Here is a 20,088-nt window from a genome sequence, read left to right on the forward strand (position 1 = left end):
ATGTTCGATAACATATTCATCAGTGGAGCACCTGCAGTTGTGGCTCCTTGAGTACTAAATGATCCCATGCGTAGACTTACTATTCCTGAAAAAATCCGCCTTTTGCAAGGAAAGAAATTTCTTTATGAGTTCCTATGCAAGGAAACAGCGTTGGACTGAAAACGACACGTAATCTCAAAGCAGTAGAAGAGGAAGACGATGGCGATTGAGAAGCACCAAAACTGAAGCCGAAGAGAAGCAAGAAGCAAGACAAACCCGTTTGCCCAATCCCACCACCAGACTTGCCTCCCAAATTTAGACAACTTATAGTTGAAGAAATGGGTGGTAAGGGTGTGGTTCTGGTCATACAAAAGACCATCTTTTACTCCGACATCAACCTTACCGCCAATCATTTCTCCATACCTTTCTCCCAAGTCAAAACCCATGACTTCCTTAACGAGGCAGAGGCCAAAGAGTTGACTGGCAAAAACCCCATGCAGGAGTGGTTGTTAGACCCATCCATGAAGGGAACAAGCATTACCTTTAACAAGTGGGTTATGGGGTCAAGTTCGCTCTATGTCCTAACCAACACATGGAACCCTGTGGTGAAGAACAACCAACTCAAGAAAGGCGACATGGTGCAGCTCTGGTCTTTCCAAGTGAATTCCCTCCTGTGCTTCGCACTCGTAAAGCTCTAGCTTCCATTCATATTTGCCACTATATACAACATTAAGGTTTTGACTTGTTAGTGTTCTTTTTTGTTTTCATTGATTAATATGTTTTTTATACTGGCCAAGCATGTTTGGTGGTTAATAGTTATTGAAGTTACATTTTACTCGCTCTTTTTTCTCAACATAGTTGAAAATTCACTCAATCTGTTTTGCACTAGATGATGTCCCCTCGTTTCATTTCAGGAATGTATGATATATACTGGTTCTTTTATATTGTGTTAAATCCCTTTGAAAGGTAATTAAAGAAATGATAGTTGGGATTCCTTGTTTGGTGGTATATACTATACGGGTTCTTTTATAAATGCATTATCAAGGAAATAGTTAAACTTGCCAAAAATCAAAACTGGGTGTGCAACTTTGTGTATTAAAAGCTTGATCGATGATACTAAAATTGAACACCGTTTGATGAAAAATGAAGAGAACAGAGAGAGAGAGTGGTATGATTGTTGAAGGGTTTTAAAAGTGGCTTGAATCAATGTGAAAGGGATTATAATCTTGTCTCTGAGAGAATATGGACAACCATCCATGAGTTCTAGAGAATTTTCATTTTGATATTGTTGCAGTCATAGTGTCAAAAGACTCCATGTTCATCTCTCCAATGCCTCAAAAGTTACACATTGAGTTTGAGTTGTGTAGCCACAAGCTCTAATGTATTTGCATCCATCTTCTCACACTACCTTTTTTGTGCTTTTCTTAAATGTACCCAAAAAAGAAAAAGAAAAGTTGTATTTTGATATCTATATGTATATCTATCTAATTTTTATTTTTTTATATATAAGTGTTAACTCCATTTTAATTATTAAAACTGATTGACTAAAATAAGTCATTTTATTATTTTATTTAAATTTAAATTAATTCATATTTAAAAATAGAGTTCACGTTATATATATATATTAATCTATTTCAAAATGAATAAATTTAAATATAAATTTTAAATTAGTTTATTTAAATTTTAAATTAGTAATTGTTCTCTATTTAAGTGTGTTCATAATTAATTTAATTAAAATAATATAGAGTTAACTTATAATTAAGCCATTAAAATCTAAATTTTAAATTGATTTTTGATAAAATTCGTTATAAGAAAGTTTTTTTAACATTAAATAGTTTATGAATAAAATTATATTAAATTTATGTATGAAGGAATAATTATATAAAATTTTAAATTAGTTTATTTAAATTTTAAATTAGTAATTGTTCTCTATTTAAGTAGGTTAATAATTTAATTTAATTAAAATCTAGTTCATTAACTTATAATTACGCCATTAAATTTTAAAGTTTTAGATTGATTTTTGATTTCATATATAACATTTTAGAAATAATAAATTTATATAATATAATATTTTATATTATAATTATATTGATCATGTATTATCTATGAACTATTATGAAGTTATTGACTATTAAAAAATAAAATTGAATTAAATATATTAATCCTTTTAAAGTTTATACAAACACTTTAATAATGCTTAGAAATATTTTTATTACCATTATATTTGAATAACAAAAATAATTTATATATGTTAATTATATTGATTGTTATAAATAATTTTATTTACTCCCTTTCATATGAGTGTAGTATCACAATTTCTAATCTTTATTTTTTGATATAATACCTAGAACTACCCATACTCCCTCTCCAACCCTTAAATAAGAGGATAACACTTCAGTGCACTTGAACCCACATCTTTTTACACTATCAATAATACCGATGTCAACTGAACTAAGACTTAACTCAGTACTTTATATTTTTAATATAAAATAAAATTATATAAATTTTTTTATGAGATTAGAAATTAGTCATAAAGAAATATTTTGGGCCTACTGGGTCTGTAAAAGCTTCAAAACCTAGGTCTTGAACTGGGCACTCGTAAACTCGAACCCTATAAAGAAAGCACTTAAAAACCCTAGAATCAGATTCATATATATTCTTATACCTTCCCTCTTCTTTTACTTCCTCTTTTAGGCGGCAGAAGCAGCTTAGGCAACCAGTTCGCAGCCATGGTACTCATTTTTCTTTGTTTATATTTTAATTTCTTTTTATGAAATAATATAGCACTAAACTCGATTTTTCTTTGAATTTTTTTTTTCAGGTGAAGTATTCGAAGGAGTCAGATAATCCCACCAAGTGTAAAGTCCCACTTGTTCCTTTATTTTTGAGCATTTTACTTTCTCTTTGTGCCTTTTTTTTTTTTTATAATGTGGGAAACTGATGATGATTTGTGTTGTTCTTGTGCAGCCTGCAAGGCAAGGGGCTCTGATCTCAGGGTTCATTTCAAGGTATTACAATTTTATTTTGATATAATTTGATCTGATTCTTGACATAAAGTTACGGGCATTGATTTGCTTGTTGTTTAAGAACCTTTGTCTGTTCTATACAGTTAAAGATACGACAAATCATGTGAAACTAATGAATAGGTTGGTGCTGCCGTTTTCTTGAATGCATAACCAGTCGTATTATTGTCATTAGCTAATAATTGTAGTATCTAAGCAGCTGCTGTACGGCTCTGTTTTTTTTTCATACTTGTTTGAGGGAGGATCTTTTGGTTATTTTTTTAGGATGTATTGTTTATGCTGTTAGACATTTTCTTTTTCGGCGTAGTATTAGGATTCCTAAATCTGTTGGAAAAAGCAGGGTCTTGTTGCCTTTTTTGAGTGAGGCTCTCGTAAACTTCAGGAAAATTACTTGCATTGTTATTGGGTGAACCTCTGGATATTCTTGGTGACTGAAGGTTCTGTAAATGATGCCTCATTTTGTAGTGCTCTAGGAAGACTCTAGCTTTTGGATTAGATATGGCACGGGATTGTGTTCGATTGTTCTTTGGGGTGTCTTGGTGTTTGTTGATATTCTTTTGCCCATTTGGTGATTTTTTAATTAGCTGGTGGTCATCACTGAGTCTCACACCCTATTATTGCTCTATAGAACACAAGGGAGACTGCGTTTGCTATCAGGAAGTTGCCTTTGGGTAAGGCTAAGAGGTATTTGGAGGATGTTATGGCTCACAAACAGGCCATACCCTTCAGACGCTTCTGTGGTGGTGTTGGACGTACAGCTCAGGCAAAGAACAGGCATTCTAATGGACAAGGTCGCTGGCCTGTAAAATCTGCCAAATTCATTCTAGATTTGCTGAAGAATGCTGAGAGCAATGCTGAGGTATGCTTTACTCTTTTGGTTTTTTTGCTTTTTGCTGTTGGTTTTTTTTTTTATTTTTTTATTTTACGTTTGTAACAAATTGAAACTAACTTGTCAGGTTAAGGGTTTGGATGTGGATGCACTCTATATTTCTCACATCCAAGTTAACCAGGCTCAGAAACAAAGGCGTCGTACATACCGTGCCCATGGAAGAATCAATCGTATGACTTAGAACCATGAACTTATAATTGTTTGTAGTCTATTTTATCCTTCTATGTTAGTAAGATGGTTGTTTTGGCAGCTTACATGTCTTCTCCTTGCCACATCGAGTTAATTTTGTCGGAGAAGGAAGAGCCCGTCAAGAAAGAGGTAATTTATAACTAAACTTAAAATCTCCTTAATGAATGCAAACTTTGGTGCTATCATGTTGTTTTGTTGAAAATATGTTGTCCTTTCAGCCTGAGACTCAGTTGGCAGCTAGCAAGTCGAAGAAGTCCCAAGTATCTGTGTAGACGCTCAGCAAAAGATAAAGATTGAAATTTTAGTCGATGAAGGAAGTTGTATCTGGGAATTAATTTCTGTCTTACTCTGTGAGTAAGTAGTTTTGATGTTTATTCAAAGTAGAAAGAGTTGTTATGCCTTTTGAAACCTTGTTTAGTCAAATGTTATTGATCTGAGATTCATGTTGGAGATTTTTGTTTTAATCCATGATTTTATATGAAGTTATTTTGTTGAGGAAAATAATGAGTGTTCATTGCCATAAACCATAATTAGTTGAGCAAAAGGTGGTTGCTTACTTTTCTCAAGATTTAGCCATGGATTTCCTAAAGTTAGACAAGTTTTTGTTGGCAATGAGTCTAAGATCAGCTTGGAAAAGATTGTTTGCTGTTAATTTTGGGACTCTTTTACTGGCTATTTGTTCCCCCAAAAAAAAAAAGTAAATGTAAAAAAGAAGATTTAGAATTTATGAATAAAAGAAATTTATAATCTTCTCCCTGAAAGGAAAGCCTAAATTTGACATGTAATGTATATTTACTATAGTTTAGTCGACAATTAGATTTGCTCATTTAAGTTTGATTCGCGAGATAGACTCTTCTTAAATAAAATATTGAGGTTTGCACTAGTTTTATGAAAATTGGTCATTTAGATTTCACCAAAAAAAAAAAAAAATTGGTCATTTAGATCAGTTATGCACAAATTAATTTTCTTGGTTGTGGTATGATTTTGCTTTTACACCACAAATTCAAGGAAAGAAAATGGAAGGTTAAATTTTGAAGTTAGACCCGTACCTGTTGATTTGTGCAGATTTAGGTTTTTTCTTTTTTATTTTAATTTGTTCAAAATTGGTCTCTCTTTTTTTATTTACTCATTTCCAGTCCTTTTGTTAGGTTTATCTATTAATCTTATTAAAAAAAGGTGAAATCACAAATTTAGTTCCTTAATTTTTTCAGTTTTTGTCAATTTAGATTTTATTTTTTATGCTTTAATTACAAAAAGAAAACCTTAACAAATTATCATACTTTCTCAAATGTGTCAACAAATTAGAGATGTAAAAAAAAAACAAAACTTGCTATTAATCATTTCTTCAAGAATTTAAGCTGCAATTCTCATTTAAATATTATAAAAAATCATAAGAAATTTAGTGTTAATGATATTGTGATCAACCCATTTTTCACTAAATCTAAGTAACTTTGACGTATCTTAGAGATATAGCATATTTGTAACTGACAAGCTGGCGAAGCACTTGCCTCTCTAGGTCTTGGGGTGAGATAATAATATAGGATTTTGTTTTCTTGCTTGCCTTTACTTTGATTGGGCATGTCTTGTCTTCGTCTCTTGGAAACTCAAATAAAATTTCATGATTTATGCCAAATAGGTTGGCCATCATCTGAATCAAATATTATACACTTACTTGCTATTTTTTTTTTGTTGACACATTTGAGAAATTTTACAAAAAAAATTTAACTAGTCTGTTTTTAAATTTTTAATATCTTTTTAAATTTTTTTGTAATATTTATAAATAAAAAAGAGTTGGGTCACAAAAGTAATAGTTGAGGAATTAAATTTGTAATTATACCTAATTTTAAATAATATTAACAGTAGCAAAAGAATCAATTTTGAGTAAATAAAAGTAGGATTAAATCCGCACAAATCAATTATCATTAGAATTTAACAAAAAAAAGAAATGTTAAAATATTTCATAAGTCTTTATACTATTCACAAATTTGGTATTTAGTCTTTGTACTTTTATTTCTAAGATTTTAATCTATTTATATTTTAAATTTCAAAATTTAGGTCCAATCATTATATCATTAAATTTTTTATTAAATTTATTGGTATCACATTGAAATTTAAAAAAAACTCACTAGGTAGCAATATAACTAAAAATAATATTATAATAAACCTGAATTAAATAAAATAATTATACCAATATTAACAATTAAATCTAGATTTTAAAATTTAAAAAATAAAAAACTAAAATCCTAAAAATAAAACTACAATAATTAAATTCCCACGTTATAGCATATTTTAACTTGGAATAAAACAGCATGGTTGCACCTAGTTTGGAACAGTTGATCCAACGGCTGTTGTATCCAATATTGCTTTTCATCGTGTGGCCATGAAATATCGTCAGTTGTCGATATATATCAAAATCTGAAGTTTAATTCTTAACGCTTATACTTGACTTCCACTTTCAGACATCTTCTCCCTCTCTTCGCTTCTGATTTCACTTTCAGGTAAGTTTTACTCCCTCTTTCACAGGTTAGAGCTTTACACTTTCTAATTGATTCAACCTCCCTTTTTCAATTTCTCTGATTCCTTTCATTTGCTCCTTGATCGAAATTTAAGATTTATGGAAGGGATTGGGCATTCGAGCATGATTTTAGGTTTATTTTCTCCGATACCAAACCAAGTCCTAATGTTTAACCTTTATGTTTTGATTATCAATTTCCTAATCTCTCTTTTCCTTTTACCCCCCTTCTGATCCCTAATCATTTATATCATCTTATAATCAACAATTCTTGCTAACCGAACAACATTCTAGGGCTTTGGTTTAGGGATCTTCGCTCCCAAGTCACAATAGGGTTTAATAAACAACGGGCTTGTAGGAGAACCGGTTTGGCGTTCCGGATCCATGATACCTGCAATAGTAGTGAAATTGGAAATAAAATGAGCTAAGATTAATGATGTCTTTTAGTTGTAGTCTGGTTAGTTAATTGGTTTTGGTATTTGTTTATGGTGTTAATACTTGGACTTGGGCTTTATTTTGGTTTTGAATTGCTGTATTGGATAGATGGATTGGCAAGGGCAAAAGCTAGCAGAGCAGATAATGCAGGTGATGCTATTGGTATTTGCAGTGGTTTCATTTGGTGCTGGTTATGTGTTGGGATCATTTCAGATGATGATGCTCGTATATGCCGGAGGCGTGACCCTCACCGCATTGATTACTATTCCAAATTGGCCTTTCTTCAACCGCCACCCACTCAAGTGGTTGGATCCAAGCGAGGCCGAGAAGCATCCCAAGCCACAGGTAGCTGTGAGTTCAAAGAAGAAATCCTCCAAGAAGTAGGGTCATTTTGATTTCATCTTAGCATCATTAGAAAGTTGCTAGGGGTATGAATTGATGTTTTCTGCCTTCTTTCCATCTAGTCGGCTAGGTTTCTCAAAGTTTTTGAACTATAATAAACAATTAGTTGAAGAGAACCCCTTTATGCATCTCTTTATCTTCCTTCTTTTGCCTTGATCAATTAGTCGAAGAGAATCTTCATATTACATCACTGATTTGCTATCCAATGCCGGAAAGCCTCTGTTTAGCTGGCTGCAGAAGAGTGTATACCAAACAAGACTTGACAAATCCCTTTAGTGTCAAAGACTTGAGTGGCTAGTGGCAAGTGGGCGATCAAGTTCATATTCTCTTCCATGGAAAAAAAAGTTAGGAACCTAATCATTTACACCACAAAGTAAGAAAGCAATGAATTTTCTACTGGTTTTCATTCTTTGTTGCTCTTACAATTGGGTCAATTTCTAAGTGTAGGTTATCGTCATCATTAAGTTCATCTACTATTGACCGGTTAATCTTTTTGCGTGATTGCCTCCCATGTTTCTTTGGTTCCAGTTGAGGTTCAGCTCGCTGGACGCCCATATCTCCCACCGTGTACCTGCAAATGACATTCAAAATTTCAGAAGGAAATGGAAATGTTCACAAGTTAGCCAGTCACAAAAACAATATATAGGATGAGAAGTTGGGAAAATACCAAAATTGAAGGAAAAGAAGAAAATAAGTTGCGTCCTTAAATTATAAAAACGAAGTTGTGGTAAAATGGTTGAGTTAATTCTTAGAGATATTTGGTTATACAAGTTCTTCTAGATAAAAGATACTGGGTTGTCATAAGCATATCAACTTGAAGAATAGAATTTAACATATTCTAGATCTAAGCATTTCTCACAAGACTATCATTTCAGAACTGTAGGAACTGCTGCAAGTATGAACAGGATACGAAAAATGATCCCTTATTGCAAGATTAGTAATTAAATTATCTTTTTAGAGAAAGAAAAAGTAACATCGGACAATTTCCATGATGAGTTCAAACAAAATTATACACATTTAACATAAGTTAGCAACACTACAGAAAGGGTTTAATGCCTCTAATTGAAGCATGTAAAGTAGAAGATTGTCAAAATATTAATAAAAAATTAAGACTCCTAGAATTCTTTTTACCCATTTGTCTTGGCTCTTTTTGATTTGTATGTCTATTGATTATATATGGACGTATGAAAAGACATTTTCTTTTGAGGCAATAACTTTTCAACTGATGTGCATATCCTCCATATTTTAATTTACATATCTAACATCACTCTCTTTTGGTCCCAAATGTCCTCAATTGAAATTCCTCTCTGATTCTGATCTCCCAGAAATTGGAAATGGTAAGAATTTCTTTCCCAATTCCCTTTCACAATGCACCCTGGTTCACCGATATGTAGGCAATTGTTGAATGAGCATTTCATAGGTCGCTGTCTTTTAGCCTTTTCCGAATATGAAAATAAGAGTGAAAGAAATCAGATGAAACAAACTGGAGCCAAATGCATATTAGAAATTGATGCAGAGTACACAGAGAGTGAAATGCAACAAATTGTGTATAATATTATAGCCGACAAGTCGACAACATTAGGAAAAGCTTGTGCAAGAGATTGCCTTGTCACTTTCAACAAATTAGGTCGGTTAAACCTAGCTGTATCAGCAAGATAACTCGCTCCTGATAGTGAAAGCAAAGAAACATGTCGAGTGGTATGCTTTCCTCTACCCCTAGTTGAAACCTTCCCAACCCTCCGATTTTCAAACCAGTTATCTTTTTCAAGGGCATCAGAAGAAGGATGATTACTCCTCAGAACATTGATAAGGCTTGATTTCGCAACCCCACTTGTATCCACAACTATAATTGTTTGACTCCTCGAGTAAAACGCAAGAGATCAATGCATTTTTTAGTCTCAACACTGTAAAAAAGTGGTTCATAACCCAGCATCACAGCCTCTGTTTCCATGCAATAAGAGTCTGCACATACATTTCATATTTCTAATGCGTAATTTGTAATGAAATTGAAAGCCACACACAAAACATTGCTTTGAGTAGTAGAGCATCAAGATTCGACCCTCTTCATCAACGAGTTTGGTTTTGTTGAAAGCAAACGTGAGGGGTAAGTCAGTGGACTCGGCTTCAACTAAGAATCTTGTAAGCATAAAGGGCTCTATAGTGGGTTGTTCCATGGTGAAAAGGAGGAGCACGTGATCGACATTAGCGACGGGTGGGTCCAAAATCTCGGAGCTCTGTTTGAACACATTGTTGATCACGCCACATCATTCCACCAATTTAATGGACCCCATCACCACTAGTCCCCTACCAAAACCTTCTTTTTTTATCTTCTTTAAAATGTCTCCCACCATGCACAATAACTCAACGTCAGAATCTTTTCCATCGATGGGGCTGCTACAAGGTGGGATGATGATACGCTTGAAGTTGGCTTGGGAAACCACGATGGTGCTGGTGGATTCGGATTGGGAAAGGGAAGGAGAAAGCACGGGGGTGACGGAGGAAGATAATTTAAAACGTGCTTAACATTGAGGAGATTATAGTCCGAGTGGGGATTTCTAGATAGGTGGTTGGCAAGGAGGATAAAGAGGTGGTGGAGGAGAGAGGTGGGTGACCGCTAACGAAGCATAGAAAATGAAATAACCGATATGGGGAGCAGAAGAGGAAATTATCGATTGTTGAATTGTAGTCATCAAAATTTGATAGTGATGAAAAGTGGAATTTTATCTATTTTCTGGTTAGCAGGAAGCATCCAATGCTTTCTTTGCCATTTTTTTGCTACAGATTGTTAGCAGGATTTTGTTATAGGATAAATTATGTTATTAGTCTATATACTTTTAATATTTTAGTCCTAACCAAATAATAGTTATTAAATTCATTAAGTTCTGTTGTTTTTAAAGTCGATAGATTTAACAATTGTGGTTTACATTAAGATTGAAATTTCAAAATTTAAAAATAGCGACTAAGAATGATCTAGTGTCACAGGCCTCGAATCAAAGCCCGTGACAAATGCGTATAGAACGTCCCATAGAGGCCAATTGATGAAATAGGGCTCATTTGACCCATTTGAACTAGCCCTATTCGTGGAACATGTGGAGAAGCCAATCTATTTGAAGCCTTGGTGCCCAAGTGAAGTACTTAAGAAAAATTAGGGCTACCTTAGTAAATGTGGGAAGTAATCTTTAAAGATATTTAATCTGATAAGATTTGATTTTATAATATTAAGTGTTCATGTAAATCCCTTAAGAATCTTGATTGTAGATAGGCTTTAATCTCGATCATCGATGTGGCATGGGGGAGTTTAACTATAAATAAAGGCATTACCCCTCATTTGTAATCATCCCATGGAATCCCATTGTATTCTATTTAAAGTTAGTGAATATACTTTAAAAGCATTTACTCAAACACTTGGCGTGCACTATTTTTCTATGGTCTTTCTGTTCGTTCATGACTTATTTCTCTTTCGAGTTTGTTTTTGATTTGCTTCTGTGCATTGGAAAATTTTTATAATGAATTTTACCTTTTCGAGAGCTAAGCTGACTTAAGTGCATTTGAAGTAAGGATATCACCTAAAGTCACACGAATTTCGAGACTAAAATTCTAGCCTCATGACGATTGATATCAGAGCCAATGTTCGAAGATGCAGGTTGAGATGACGAAAGGAGTAGATAACCAAAATGTCTCGATGAAGATTCATGTTAGGAGCGGCAAGAAAGAGAGTAGATCGAGGGATATGTTGTCGGCTTTGGAAGTCATGTAGTACATCTCGAGGAATCCATGAGTAAAGTGAAGGAAACACTTAAGGTAGTTCAAGAATGCACTGATGAGTTAAACTCGATGAAAAATAGTTCAAGAAATACATGGCAGAGGCTCTTAGTTCCAATATAGACACGCTGCAAACATTTTCCAATACTACTGTGGGTAAGTTGGTAAAAAAATGATGCTATCAAAGCTGAGATGGTAGCTATGAAGGAAGAAAACGAAGCCACGATGACAATTTTGAACACAAAAATCGAAGAGCTTGAGGGAGAGCTCGCTGTATGTAGAGTTGCTATGGGAAAATAGGTGTTAGGTGCAACACCGAGCCATAAGATTGATGTCCCCAAATCGGAGAAGTATAAAGGGGCAAGGTCCATGAAGGAAGTGAACTTCTTATTAGGAATTGGAGCAACACTTACATGCAATAGGCATCAAGGATGTTGATGTTAAAGTAAATACTACTTCCATGTGTTTTACTGATGTTGCTCTTTTGTGGTGGCATCGTAGGTCCACAGATAAATGCAAGGTGGGGTCAGAATTGAGACTTGGGTGGAGTTCTAGAAAGAGTTTAAGGGGCAACTTTACTTATAATATGTCGAGAATAAGACTTGGCCTAAGTTGCGTCGATTCTCGCAATAAGACATGGTTAAGGAGTATGTGAAGGAGTTCAAGGAACTAATGCTCCAAATGACGAATTTAAGTGAGAAGAAGACATTATTTTTCATTGATAGGTTAAAGTTGTGGGTTAAACAAGAATTGAAACGTTAAGAGGTTCAAGAACTGTCCAAAGCTATGATTATGGCAATCTTCAATCGAGCTTGTTTTAAGGAAAGACAAGTTTGAGTTTTCCAAGCCTAAGGAGAAGGGCAATGGTGGAGAAGATGAAGGACAAGTTGAGTATATCGACAAGAATGGTGGCAATTAGAAATCATGAAATGGAAAGGGAAAACCCAACAACCCAAAGGAAAAGAAGAGCGAGATATAATGTACAATGGTTTTTATGTAGCGGTCTACATATGGTAAGGGACTGCCTGGAATGATATGTGTTTTCTGCCATCAAAGATGATGAGCTAAAAAATATGCTAATGAAGCTTGGTTCAATCGTGAGTGGTGTCAAAGCTAAGAGAGTGAAAGGGAATGAGAAGAAGCCAGTGAAGTGTTTCTTATGGTTTGCATAGGATGCGAGACTGTCCAGAATAATCCAAGTTCGCTGCAACCAACAAAGAAAAGGAAGAGCCTAATGAGGGTAGGTTATTGAAGCTTGGATCAATGATACTCAATTCTATTAAAGCGATGAGGGATCATAAACAAAAAAGAGTTAATGTTTTTGGACATTAACATTGCAGGCTGAAGGAGTGCTTTTGTCGATATGGGGACATTTGATTTGTTTATATTGGAAAAAGTCATGGGTAAGCTTGGTCTTTCAATTTACAAATTGAATAAGAAGATCAAGACTGTAAATTCAAAAGAGGTACTAATTGTGGGAGTAGCAGAAGGAGTTGAGCTACAAATCAGTGAGTGGAAAGGCAAGGAAGACTTGGAGGTAATTCACTTAAATGGTTATGATTTTGTTCTTGGCTTGAACTTTCTTGATCAGATTAATGCTTTATTGATTCCTTTTTCCAATCGCATATGTATCTTGGATACTCGACAACAAAAATGTGTTGTGTCGGTGTGTCAAGACATGAGAGGTGGAACCAAGGTATTGTTAGCAATCCAACTAGCTAAGGATATTCCGTGTGGAAAGAACATCGACGTGGTAGATTAAAGTGTTAAAAGACCCCCTTAGAAATTCTAGAGGTGCGACAAACATATGTGAAGTTTGTTTAGTTATCAGTGAGGCTACCACCTATGAGCGAGGTAGGTTGTGCATCAAACTTTGGGGAAAAAATGGTGATGCAAATTGGGCAGTCAAAAAGATTAAATGTAACGAGTGAAGTGCATTTCAAGCACTTACTTAGTGTTTTTCATTATGACTTACCGTTAGCACAAGGATATAGGGGCCCCTTTCTAAATTCTGAATTGGGTAAGCTGAATAGCTTACAAACTAGAGTTGGTGGGAATATTCAAGGTTAACCCGATGTTCAATGTAGTTGTGTCAAAGCCTATTTGTGTAAACCAAAGGGATTCCAGTCGGGGCAAACCCCAATGTGGGCAAGTAAGAGCGACGAGCTTTTGCGAACGATATGTACAAAGGAGAGGAAATGTTCAAGTTAAGCAATGACAGAAGCTGAAGCAAATGTTTCGAAGGGGGAAAACTACTTGACAAAGAAACTAGTTGGGAATCAATCGAGGGATCGAGAAAGTTTCGAGGTGAGTCAAATCAGTGTCATTCCAAGGATGCAACTAAGGCATTGGAAGAATGGGTAGGTAAAATGCCACCGGCTGCGGATCAAAGTCCGTGGCGAATGCATACGAAATGTCCCACGGAAGTCAATTGATGAAATGGGGCTCATTTGACCCACTTGAATTGGTCCGGTTCGTGAAACATGTGGAGAAGCTCGTCTACTTGAAGCATTGGTGTCTAAGTGAAGCACTTAAGGAAAACTAGGGCTACCTAAGTGTATATGGGAACTAATCTTAGAATATATTTAATTTGGTAAGATTTGATTTTGTAATGTTAAACGATCATGTAAATATCTTAAGAATCTCAATTGTAGATAGGCTTTAATCTCGACCATCGATGTAAAAGAAACTGTACCGTTAGATTTGGGTGAGCTCAACTATAAATAGAGACCTTCCCCCCTCATTTGTAATCATCCCCCATTGTATTCTATTCAAAGTTAGTGAATCTTTTTTTAGAGTATTTATTTAAACACCTTGTGGATGTTGCTTTTTTGTGACTTTTATGTTCTTTCGTTGACTTTTGTCTTTGAGTTGCTTCCATTTTATTTTTGGTGCATTAAAGAATTCTATAGTGAATTCTCACTTTTTGAGAGCTAGGCTGACTTAGGCCGCATTTGAAGTGAGGAAATCACCTATTTTGTAAAATAGGCCGCACGGATTGCGAGACTAAATTTTTAGCCTCGTGACACTAGTTGAACATTGAACTAAATCTATATTTTTAGACATAATGCATGACTTATAGCATAGTTTAACCGAACAAATTTAATTGTTATTGTTTGGTCATGACTAAAACTTCAAAATTCGAAAAGTACATGTACTAAAATAGACCAATTCAAAAAATACATGACCTAAAATTAATTAAAGGTACTAAATCCTTAACTTCTATAAAATACAGGGTACAATAGTTGAATTTGACCTGTTTTGTACTTTAAATAAGTTTTGGATGTAATACTTGTACTTCAATTTTAGTCCCTATACTTTCTAGATTGGCCAATTTTAGTTCTTGTACTTACCAAATTTTGAAATTTAAATCCTAGCCAAATAGTAGCAGTTAAATTTTGCTGTTAGTATTGTAGTGCACCTAAAGTTGTAAATTCAGTTTAATTTTTCTAATTAGATAATTTATTAATTTCTATAATTTTTGAAATTTTAGTTTTGACGGAAACGATAGCTTTTGAATCCATAACGACTATTTTATGAATAATATGTGAAAATAGCAAGCTAACATGTATTATATTTGTGATAATATGTTTATCACATTAGATTTTGAAAATAATAAAACTAAATAAATTTAGTAATTATTGTTTAATGAGGACTAAAATTTTAAAATTTATAAAGTATAGGGATTGATCATATTAAAATACATAAACAAAATTCACAATTTAAGCATGGTAGAATTTAAGCTTTTGTTTATTATTATTAGGTTAACAATCTCGATTAAGTAGCATTTTAAAATAAAAATCAATTAAAATTTATAAAACAATAATTTTATTTTATTATTATATGAAGTGGGTAAATTTTTAAATTAAAAAAATACCCATTTGGACAGCATTACAAGTAACTATGAAGCGGTCCAATAATTTGGTTACGATTAGGATAGGAAGGAACTCCTCTCCTTCTTGCAAAACAATATTATGAGTATGATATATGAAGATGTAATATCATTTACAATGTATGCTTCGATTATCAATTACCACTAAACCTTGGGCTATAAATTTATTTAACAGTTTTGTTCCACAAAATATGCTTATTGGTACCATATATTGTCCTGTCATGGGAGACTTTCGTATAAATCATATATTAATTGGGAATTATAAATCACCTGAAACTATGTCAACTGAAATTGAGAAATCAGAGTCAGTATGCTAATATAAAATTAAGCCAAATTGATAGATTGCGAAACATTGGCAAGTTACACGTAATGCCAAACTTCAACTCCATCACTTTCGACTTTGTTGGAATTTGCATGTAAGAAACGGCCTCTTGACGTGCCAAAGAGTCATTAATCCAAATTATGTTTTTATTTTCATCAAAACTTTGATTTTGTCTTAAGAAAGGGTCGACGGGGTTAGCCTTTACACAATATTCTTGGTTTTCAGCATCATTTGTTTTATTATTGCAAAATAAAAATATAAAATATAAAAAAATTGGTTGAAAAATAGAAAAATCACAATAATGAACACAAAAAAAAAATATTTATTTTATAAATTATAATAAAAAATTAAATATTTAAACTAGTTTAAATAAGTTCAAACTGCTTTTTAATCGATTACTTTTACTCAAATCAATTAATTCTTTTATCGATTCAATTAAATTTGTATCCGTTAAATCTTTCTCCAATTTTTAATATCAGTTAAATTAATTGAATTATTAATTTCTAAATTCAACTAATTTATAATCCGATTTGATTCCAACAATAATTTAGATTAAAATATAAGCTAAAAATAACTTGATAGGTTGAGAAAAATCATAGAGTTAGAAAATATAATAAAGCAATTGCATTGGTTTAGTGGTCATCAGGATAAGAATCAAATTCCCAATCTTTGATGTGATGAATCAGCAAAGGATATGAGATTGAAGTCAAAATAAAAACTAGTGAACCATATTCAACAAAGCCCATGTGTTTGACCGATTCATCTATATTTTTAATTTCATAAATCGAATTAAAAAGAGATGGTTACATGTTATGTATTTTTAATATATGTTGCCAAACTTGTTTATAATATCTAAAACTCTTTCTTAATTCATGCACTTTATAGCAGATAAGATGCAAGTCTTGGAGACTAAAACCCTAGCTATCTTCAACATAAAGTTGAACAAACTATTATATGGGTAAAGATTAAGGCATTCCGCGGATACCCTTAATTCAAAAAGTAAGGTGGACATCGAATTTGAAACATTTCTTGCGGATACTTTAAATTGGCGGACTATTCCGCAAATATCCCATATTATGGTAGGCCCCGTGAAACTTAAAACACGGAACAAAATAGAACTGAACTTTTATTTTATTATCATACATCATAAGAATTCAAAACATTTACCTTCAAAGTTTAACAATTCGTTTACAATTAGCTCAATGACTATATACATGCCATATAGGCTGACTCAAATAGATTGGGAATCTACCACAACATCTGACAGATAGTGTGAACTTCTTGTTAATTCGATCCACGCATTCCGAATATTCTAAAATCTACAAGGTAAAAGCAAGCTAGAACTTACAAAGTCTGGTGAGGTAAAATCTAAACTAGTAAATTATGATAGCTAACACCTTCTTTAGATGCAGATTTATCTCATCAGAAAAGTTGTCCAGTCTAACCCAAAGTTCCATCACCTACATATCCTCAAAGATTCCAGCCATATAAGCAGAAACAAGAGGTGCAATTGAAGAAGTTTTTGGACATTCTAAAGCAAATTCACATCAATATACAATTGGTGGAGGCTTTAAAATAAATGCCTAATTATGTCAAGTTCATGAAAGACATTCTATCTAAGAAGAAAAGACTTAGTGAGTATAAGACTGTAGCACTAACGAATGAGTGTAGTGTGTTCTTACAGAATAAGCTACCTTCTAAACTGAAGGACCCTGGAAGCTTTACTATACCCTATAATATTGGAGAATCCTACTATGGTAAAGCTTTATGTGATCTAGGAGCGAACATCAACTTGATGCCCAAATCTATTTTCAAGCTGTTGGGAATAGGTGAAGTAAGACCCACGACTGTGACATTTCAACTGGCGGATCGATCTTTGGTATACCTAGAAAGAAAGATCGAGGATGTTTTGGTACGTGTAGATAAATTTATTTTTCCTGTTAATTTCATTGTCTTATATTTTAAAATAGATAAGGAAGTGCCGATCATCCTAGGGAGACCTTTCCTAGCCAAGGGAAAAACAGTAATAGATGTGCAAAAAGGTGAACTCACCATGAGAGTTCAAGATGATCAGGTAACATTTAATGTTCCTAAACAAATGAAATTTCTCGGTCCAACAAAGGAATGTTTAGTGATGGAGGAGTTAGAAATCTTAGTTTCTATGGAATGGGAGAATAATTTTGTAGAAGAACCATTAGAGAACACCTTAGGGATTGAACCATTGGAAAATAAAGAAGGTGATGAAAATATGGCTTCAATGGAAGCCAAACTGAAAAACTATGTTCAACCAGCTCAGTTTGAACTATTAGAGTTGGAAGCTTGAGAATTCACACAACCGAAGTTGTCAATCAAGGAACCACCTAAACTCGAACTTAAGGTACTTTCTTCCCATTTGAAATATGTTTATTTGGGTAACTATTCTTTGCATGTGATTGTTTCAGCAGAACGAACAGAACACCAAGAGGAGCAGTTGATCGAAGTTTTAAAGAAATTTAAAAAGGCGATTGGTTGGACTATAGATGATATTCGAGAAATAATCCCACCCTTCTGTAAGCATAAGATTATCCTAGAGGAAGGCGAAAGAGGAAGAATCGATGGGAACAGGAGACTCAATCCAATAATGAAAGAGGTAGTTCAAAATGAAGTTATCAAGTGGTTAGATGCGAGAATTATCTACCTCATCTTAGATAGTTCATGAGTAAGTCCGGTATAGTGTGTACCAAAGAAAGGTGGAATCACGATTCTTGAGAATGAACGAAACGAGTTAATCTCGATAAGGATGATCACGAGTTGGAGAATTTGTATTGACTATAGAAAATTGAACAAAGCCACATGGAAGGACCATTTTTCGTTACCTTTTATGGATAAGATGTTGGAACGACTTGCAGGTAACGAATTTTATTGTTTCATATATGGATATTCAGGATATAACCAAATAGTTGTAACCCTTGAAGACCAACATAAAATGACTTTTACTTATCTGTACGGTACAGTTTGCTTTTTGGTGAATGCCTTTCGATTTATGTAATGCACCTGCCACATTTCAGTGATGCATAATGGCAATATTTACTGATATGGTAGAAAATTTTGTTGAGGTATTTATGGATGATTTTTTTTTGGTAACACTTACGATATTTGTTTGAGTAATTTCGCTAAGGTACTGAAGAAATGCGAAGAGACAAATCTTGTCTTTAATTGGGAGAAATGTCATTTTATGGTGAATGAGGGAATTGTCTTAGGACATAAAATTTCCAGAAGCAGGATTGAAGTTGATAAAGTGAAGGTGGATAAAATTGAAAAATTACCACCTCCAGTTAGTGTGAAAGGAGTTTGAAGTTTTTTAGGCAATACCGGTTTTTATTGAAGGTTTATTAAAGAATTTTAAAAAAGTTCCAAGCCTTTGTGTATACTATTAGAGAAAGACACCATTTTTTTAGTTTAACAAAGCATGTTTGGAAGCTTTTGAAGAGTTAAAAAGTCAGTTAATCTCAACCTCAACAATCGTTACACCTGATTGGAACTCACCGTTTGAGTTAATGTGTGACGCAGGCGATTTTTTCATTGGAGCTGTCTTGGGTCAAAGAAGAAACAAAGTGTTTCATCCAATATACTATGCAAGTAGAACTCTTTGCTATAGTTTTTGCTTTTGACAAGTTTCGTTCTTATCTCATAGGTACAAAACTCACAGTATTTACCAATTATGTGGCCATTAAATACTTACTCACAAAAAAAAGATGTTAAATCGAGGTTGATTTGATGGATGCTTTTACTCTAAGAATTTGTCCTTGAAATTGAAGACAGAAAATGTGTTGAAAAATCAAGTAGTTGATCATCTGTCAAGGTTGGAACAAAATAAGGTAACTCATTCACTTGTTCCTATCAATGAGAATTTTCCAGATAAGCATATCTTCAAGGTAAGTCGAATTCATGAAATTCTTTGGTTTGCTGATTATGTGAATTATTTAGCATGTGGAATAATACCTTCCAGAATGACGTACCAACAAAGGAAGAAACTCCTTCACGATAGTCGATATTATTTTTAGGAGGATCCATTTTTGTTTAAACAATGTGCAGATAATATAATCAAGAACTGCGTAGCTGGAAGAGGGATTGATGAGATCTTGTATCACTGCCATTCATCCCCTAGTAGGGGACATTTTGGTGGTTCCCGCACTACAGTAATTTTACAAGTAGGATTGTGACACCCATAACTCGTACTTGTCGTCAGATTAGGGTTATGACATATTACCGTACAATTTAGAAGAATCAATAACCGGTAGCATCAAGTTTATTAGATTAATTATCAGAATTCATAAATAACTAAGATTAGAATAAATCATACATTTATAAGCCTTAAATCGAGCCTACGTGGCTTTAAAAATAGTTTTGAAACAATCAGGGACCAATTTGCAACAAATCAGGAGATTTGGGACAAAAATAAAAAAAATCAAACCAGGGGTCACACGACCGTGTGACAGAGCCCAGATTGTGTGGCTCCAGACTTGGTTGTATGGTTATCCCACACGCTTGTGTGACTACTTCACATACCTGTGTGACCACCCGTGTATCTGCCCATATAACTCACTAACTTGGGTCGCACGATCGTGTCGCGGGCCGTGTGCTAGCTCGTATGAACCTTGCACCTAACACACTTGGGGCACATGCCAGTGTGAGTTGACCGTG

At 33.8% G+C, this 20,088-nt stretch overlaps 4 protein-coding genes and 1 non-coding gene across 6 annotated transcripts; 4 read left to right on the forward strand and 1 right to left on the reverse strand.

The window, feature by feature from the left end:
* The first annotated feature begins 317 nt into the window (after window positions 1-317).
* Window positions 318-677, forward strand: LOC105787033 (B3 domain-containing protein At1g05920-like). The gene has a single exon (XM_012613494.1). It carries the CDS (start codon window positions 318-320, stop codon window positions 675-677), a length of 360 nt encoding a protein of 119 aa, XP_012468948.1.
* A 1,908-nt stretch (window positions 678-2,585) lies between these two features.
* Window positions 2,586-4,584, forward strand: LOC105785858 (60S ribosomal protein L17-2). The gene is made up of 7 exons (XM_012612046.2): window positions 2,586-2,711; window positions 2,801-2,837; window positions 2,947-2,987; window positions 3,631-3,861; window positions 3,959-4,061; window positions 4,142-4,209; window positions 4,299-4,584. The coding sequence occupies exons 1-7, from the start codon at window positions 2,709-2,711 to the stop codon at window positions 4,350-4,352; spliced, it is 537 nt and encodes a 178-aa protein (XP_012467500.1). The 5' UTR covers window positions 2,586-2,708; the 3' UTR covers window positions 4,353-4,584.
* LOC128033405 (small nucleolar RNA snoR74) lies at window positions 3,333-3,462 on the forward strand. The gene has a single exon (XR_008189540.1). It is a non-coding gene; the product is annotated as a small nucleolar RNA snoR74 (small nucleolar RNA).
* Window positions 4,585-6,413: 1,829 nt separating the features above from the next.
* LOC105785859 (signal peptidase complex subunit 1) lies at window positions 6,414-7,557 on the forward strand. Of its 2 annotated transcripts, none has more exons than XM_012612047.2 (2): window positions 6,414-6,578; window positions 7,136-7,557. In XM_012612047.2, exon 2 carries the CDS (start codon window positions 7,136-7,138, stop codon window positions 7,409-7,411), a length of 276 nt encoding a protein of 91 aa, XP_012467501.1. In that variant the 5' UTR covers window positions 6,414-6,578; the 3' UTR covers window positions 7,412-7,557. The 2 variants fall into 2 exon arrangements, with proteins under 2 accessions (XP_012467501.1, XP_052489874.1); XM_052633914.1 differs by having other exon boundaries at window positions 6,511-6,603.
* Window positions 7,558-7,627: 70 nt separating this feature from the next.
* On the reverse strand, window positions 7,628-9,380 carry LOC105787034 (small ribosomal subunit biogenesis GTPase RsgA 1, mitochondrial-like). The gene is made up of 5 exons (XM_012613496.1): window positions 9,356-9,380; window positions 8,914-9,272; window positions 8,693-8,865; window positions 7,853-8,000; window positions 7,628-7,660 (listed from the first exon to the last, which is right to left on the reverse strand). The coding sequence occupies exons 1-5, from the start codon at window positions 9,378-9,380 to the stop codon at window positions 7,628-7,630; spliced, it is 738 nt and encodes a 245-aa protein (XP_012468950.1).
* Between the last annotated feature and the right edge of the window lie 10,708 nt (window positions 9,381-20,088).

The sequence above is a fragment of the Gossypium raimondii genome, chromosome 1 (assembly GCF_025698545.1).
Source record: "Gossypium raimondii isolate GPD5lz chromosome 1, ASM2569854v1, whole genome shotgun sequence".
NCBI classification, from domain to species: Eukaryota; Viridiplantae; Streptophyta; class Magnoliopsida; order Malvales; family Malvaceae; genus Gossypium; species Gossypium raimondii.

What these genes read in the sequence shown, in the direction of transcription:
- LOC105787033 (XM_012613494.1), top strand. Translation starts at nt 318, where the DNA reads ATGGGTGGTAAGGGTGTGGTTCTGGTCATACAAAAGACCATCTTTTAC.
- LOC105785858 (XM_012612046.2), top strand. An exon ending in GTCAGATAATCCCACCAAGT is followed by an intron (nt 2,838 to 2,946) that starts GTAAAGTCCCAC and finishes GTTCTTGTGCAG; the next exon opens with CCTGCAAGGCAAGGGGCTCT. An exon ending in TGCCCATGGAAGAATCAATC is followed by an intron (nt 4,062 to 4,141) that starts GTATGACTTAGA and finishes TTGTTTTGGCAG; the next exon opens with CTTACATGTCTTCTCCTTGC.
- LOC105785859 (XM_012612047.2), top strand. Translation starts at nt 7,136, where the DNA reads ATGGATTGGCAAGGGCAAAAGCTAGCAGAGCAGATAATGCAGGTGATG.
- LOC105787034 (XM_012613496.1), bottom strand. Translation starts at nt 9,380, where the DNA reads ATGGAAACAGAGGCTGTGATGCTGG. An exon ending in AACAGAGGCTGTGATGCTGG is followed by an intron (nt 9,273 to 9,355) that starts GTTATGAACCAC and finishes AAACAATTATAG; the next exon opens with TTGTGGATACAAGTGGGGTT. An exon ending in CTAATATGCATTTGGCTCCA is followed by an intron (nt 8,866 to 8,913) that starts GTTTGTTTCATC and finishes TATTCGGAAAAG; the next exon opens with GCTAAAAGACAGCGACCTAT.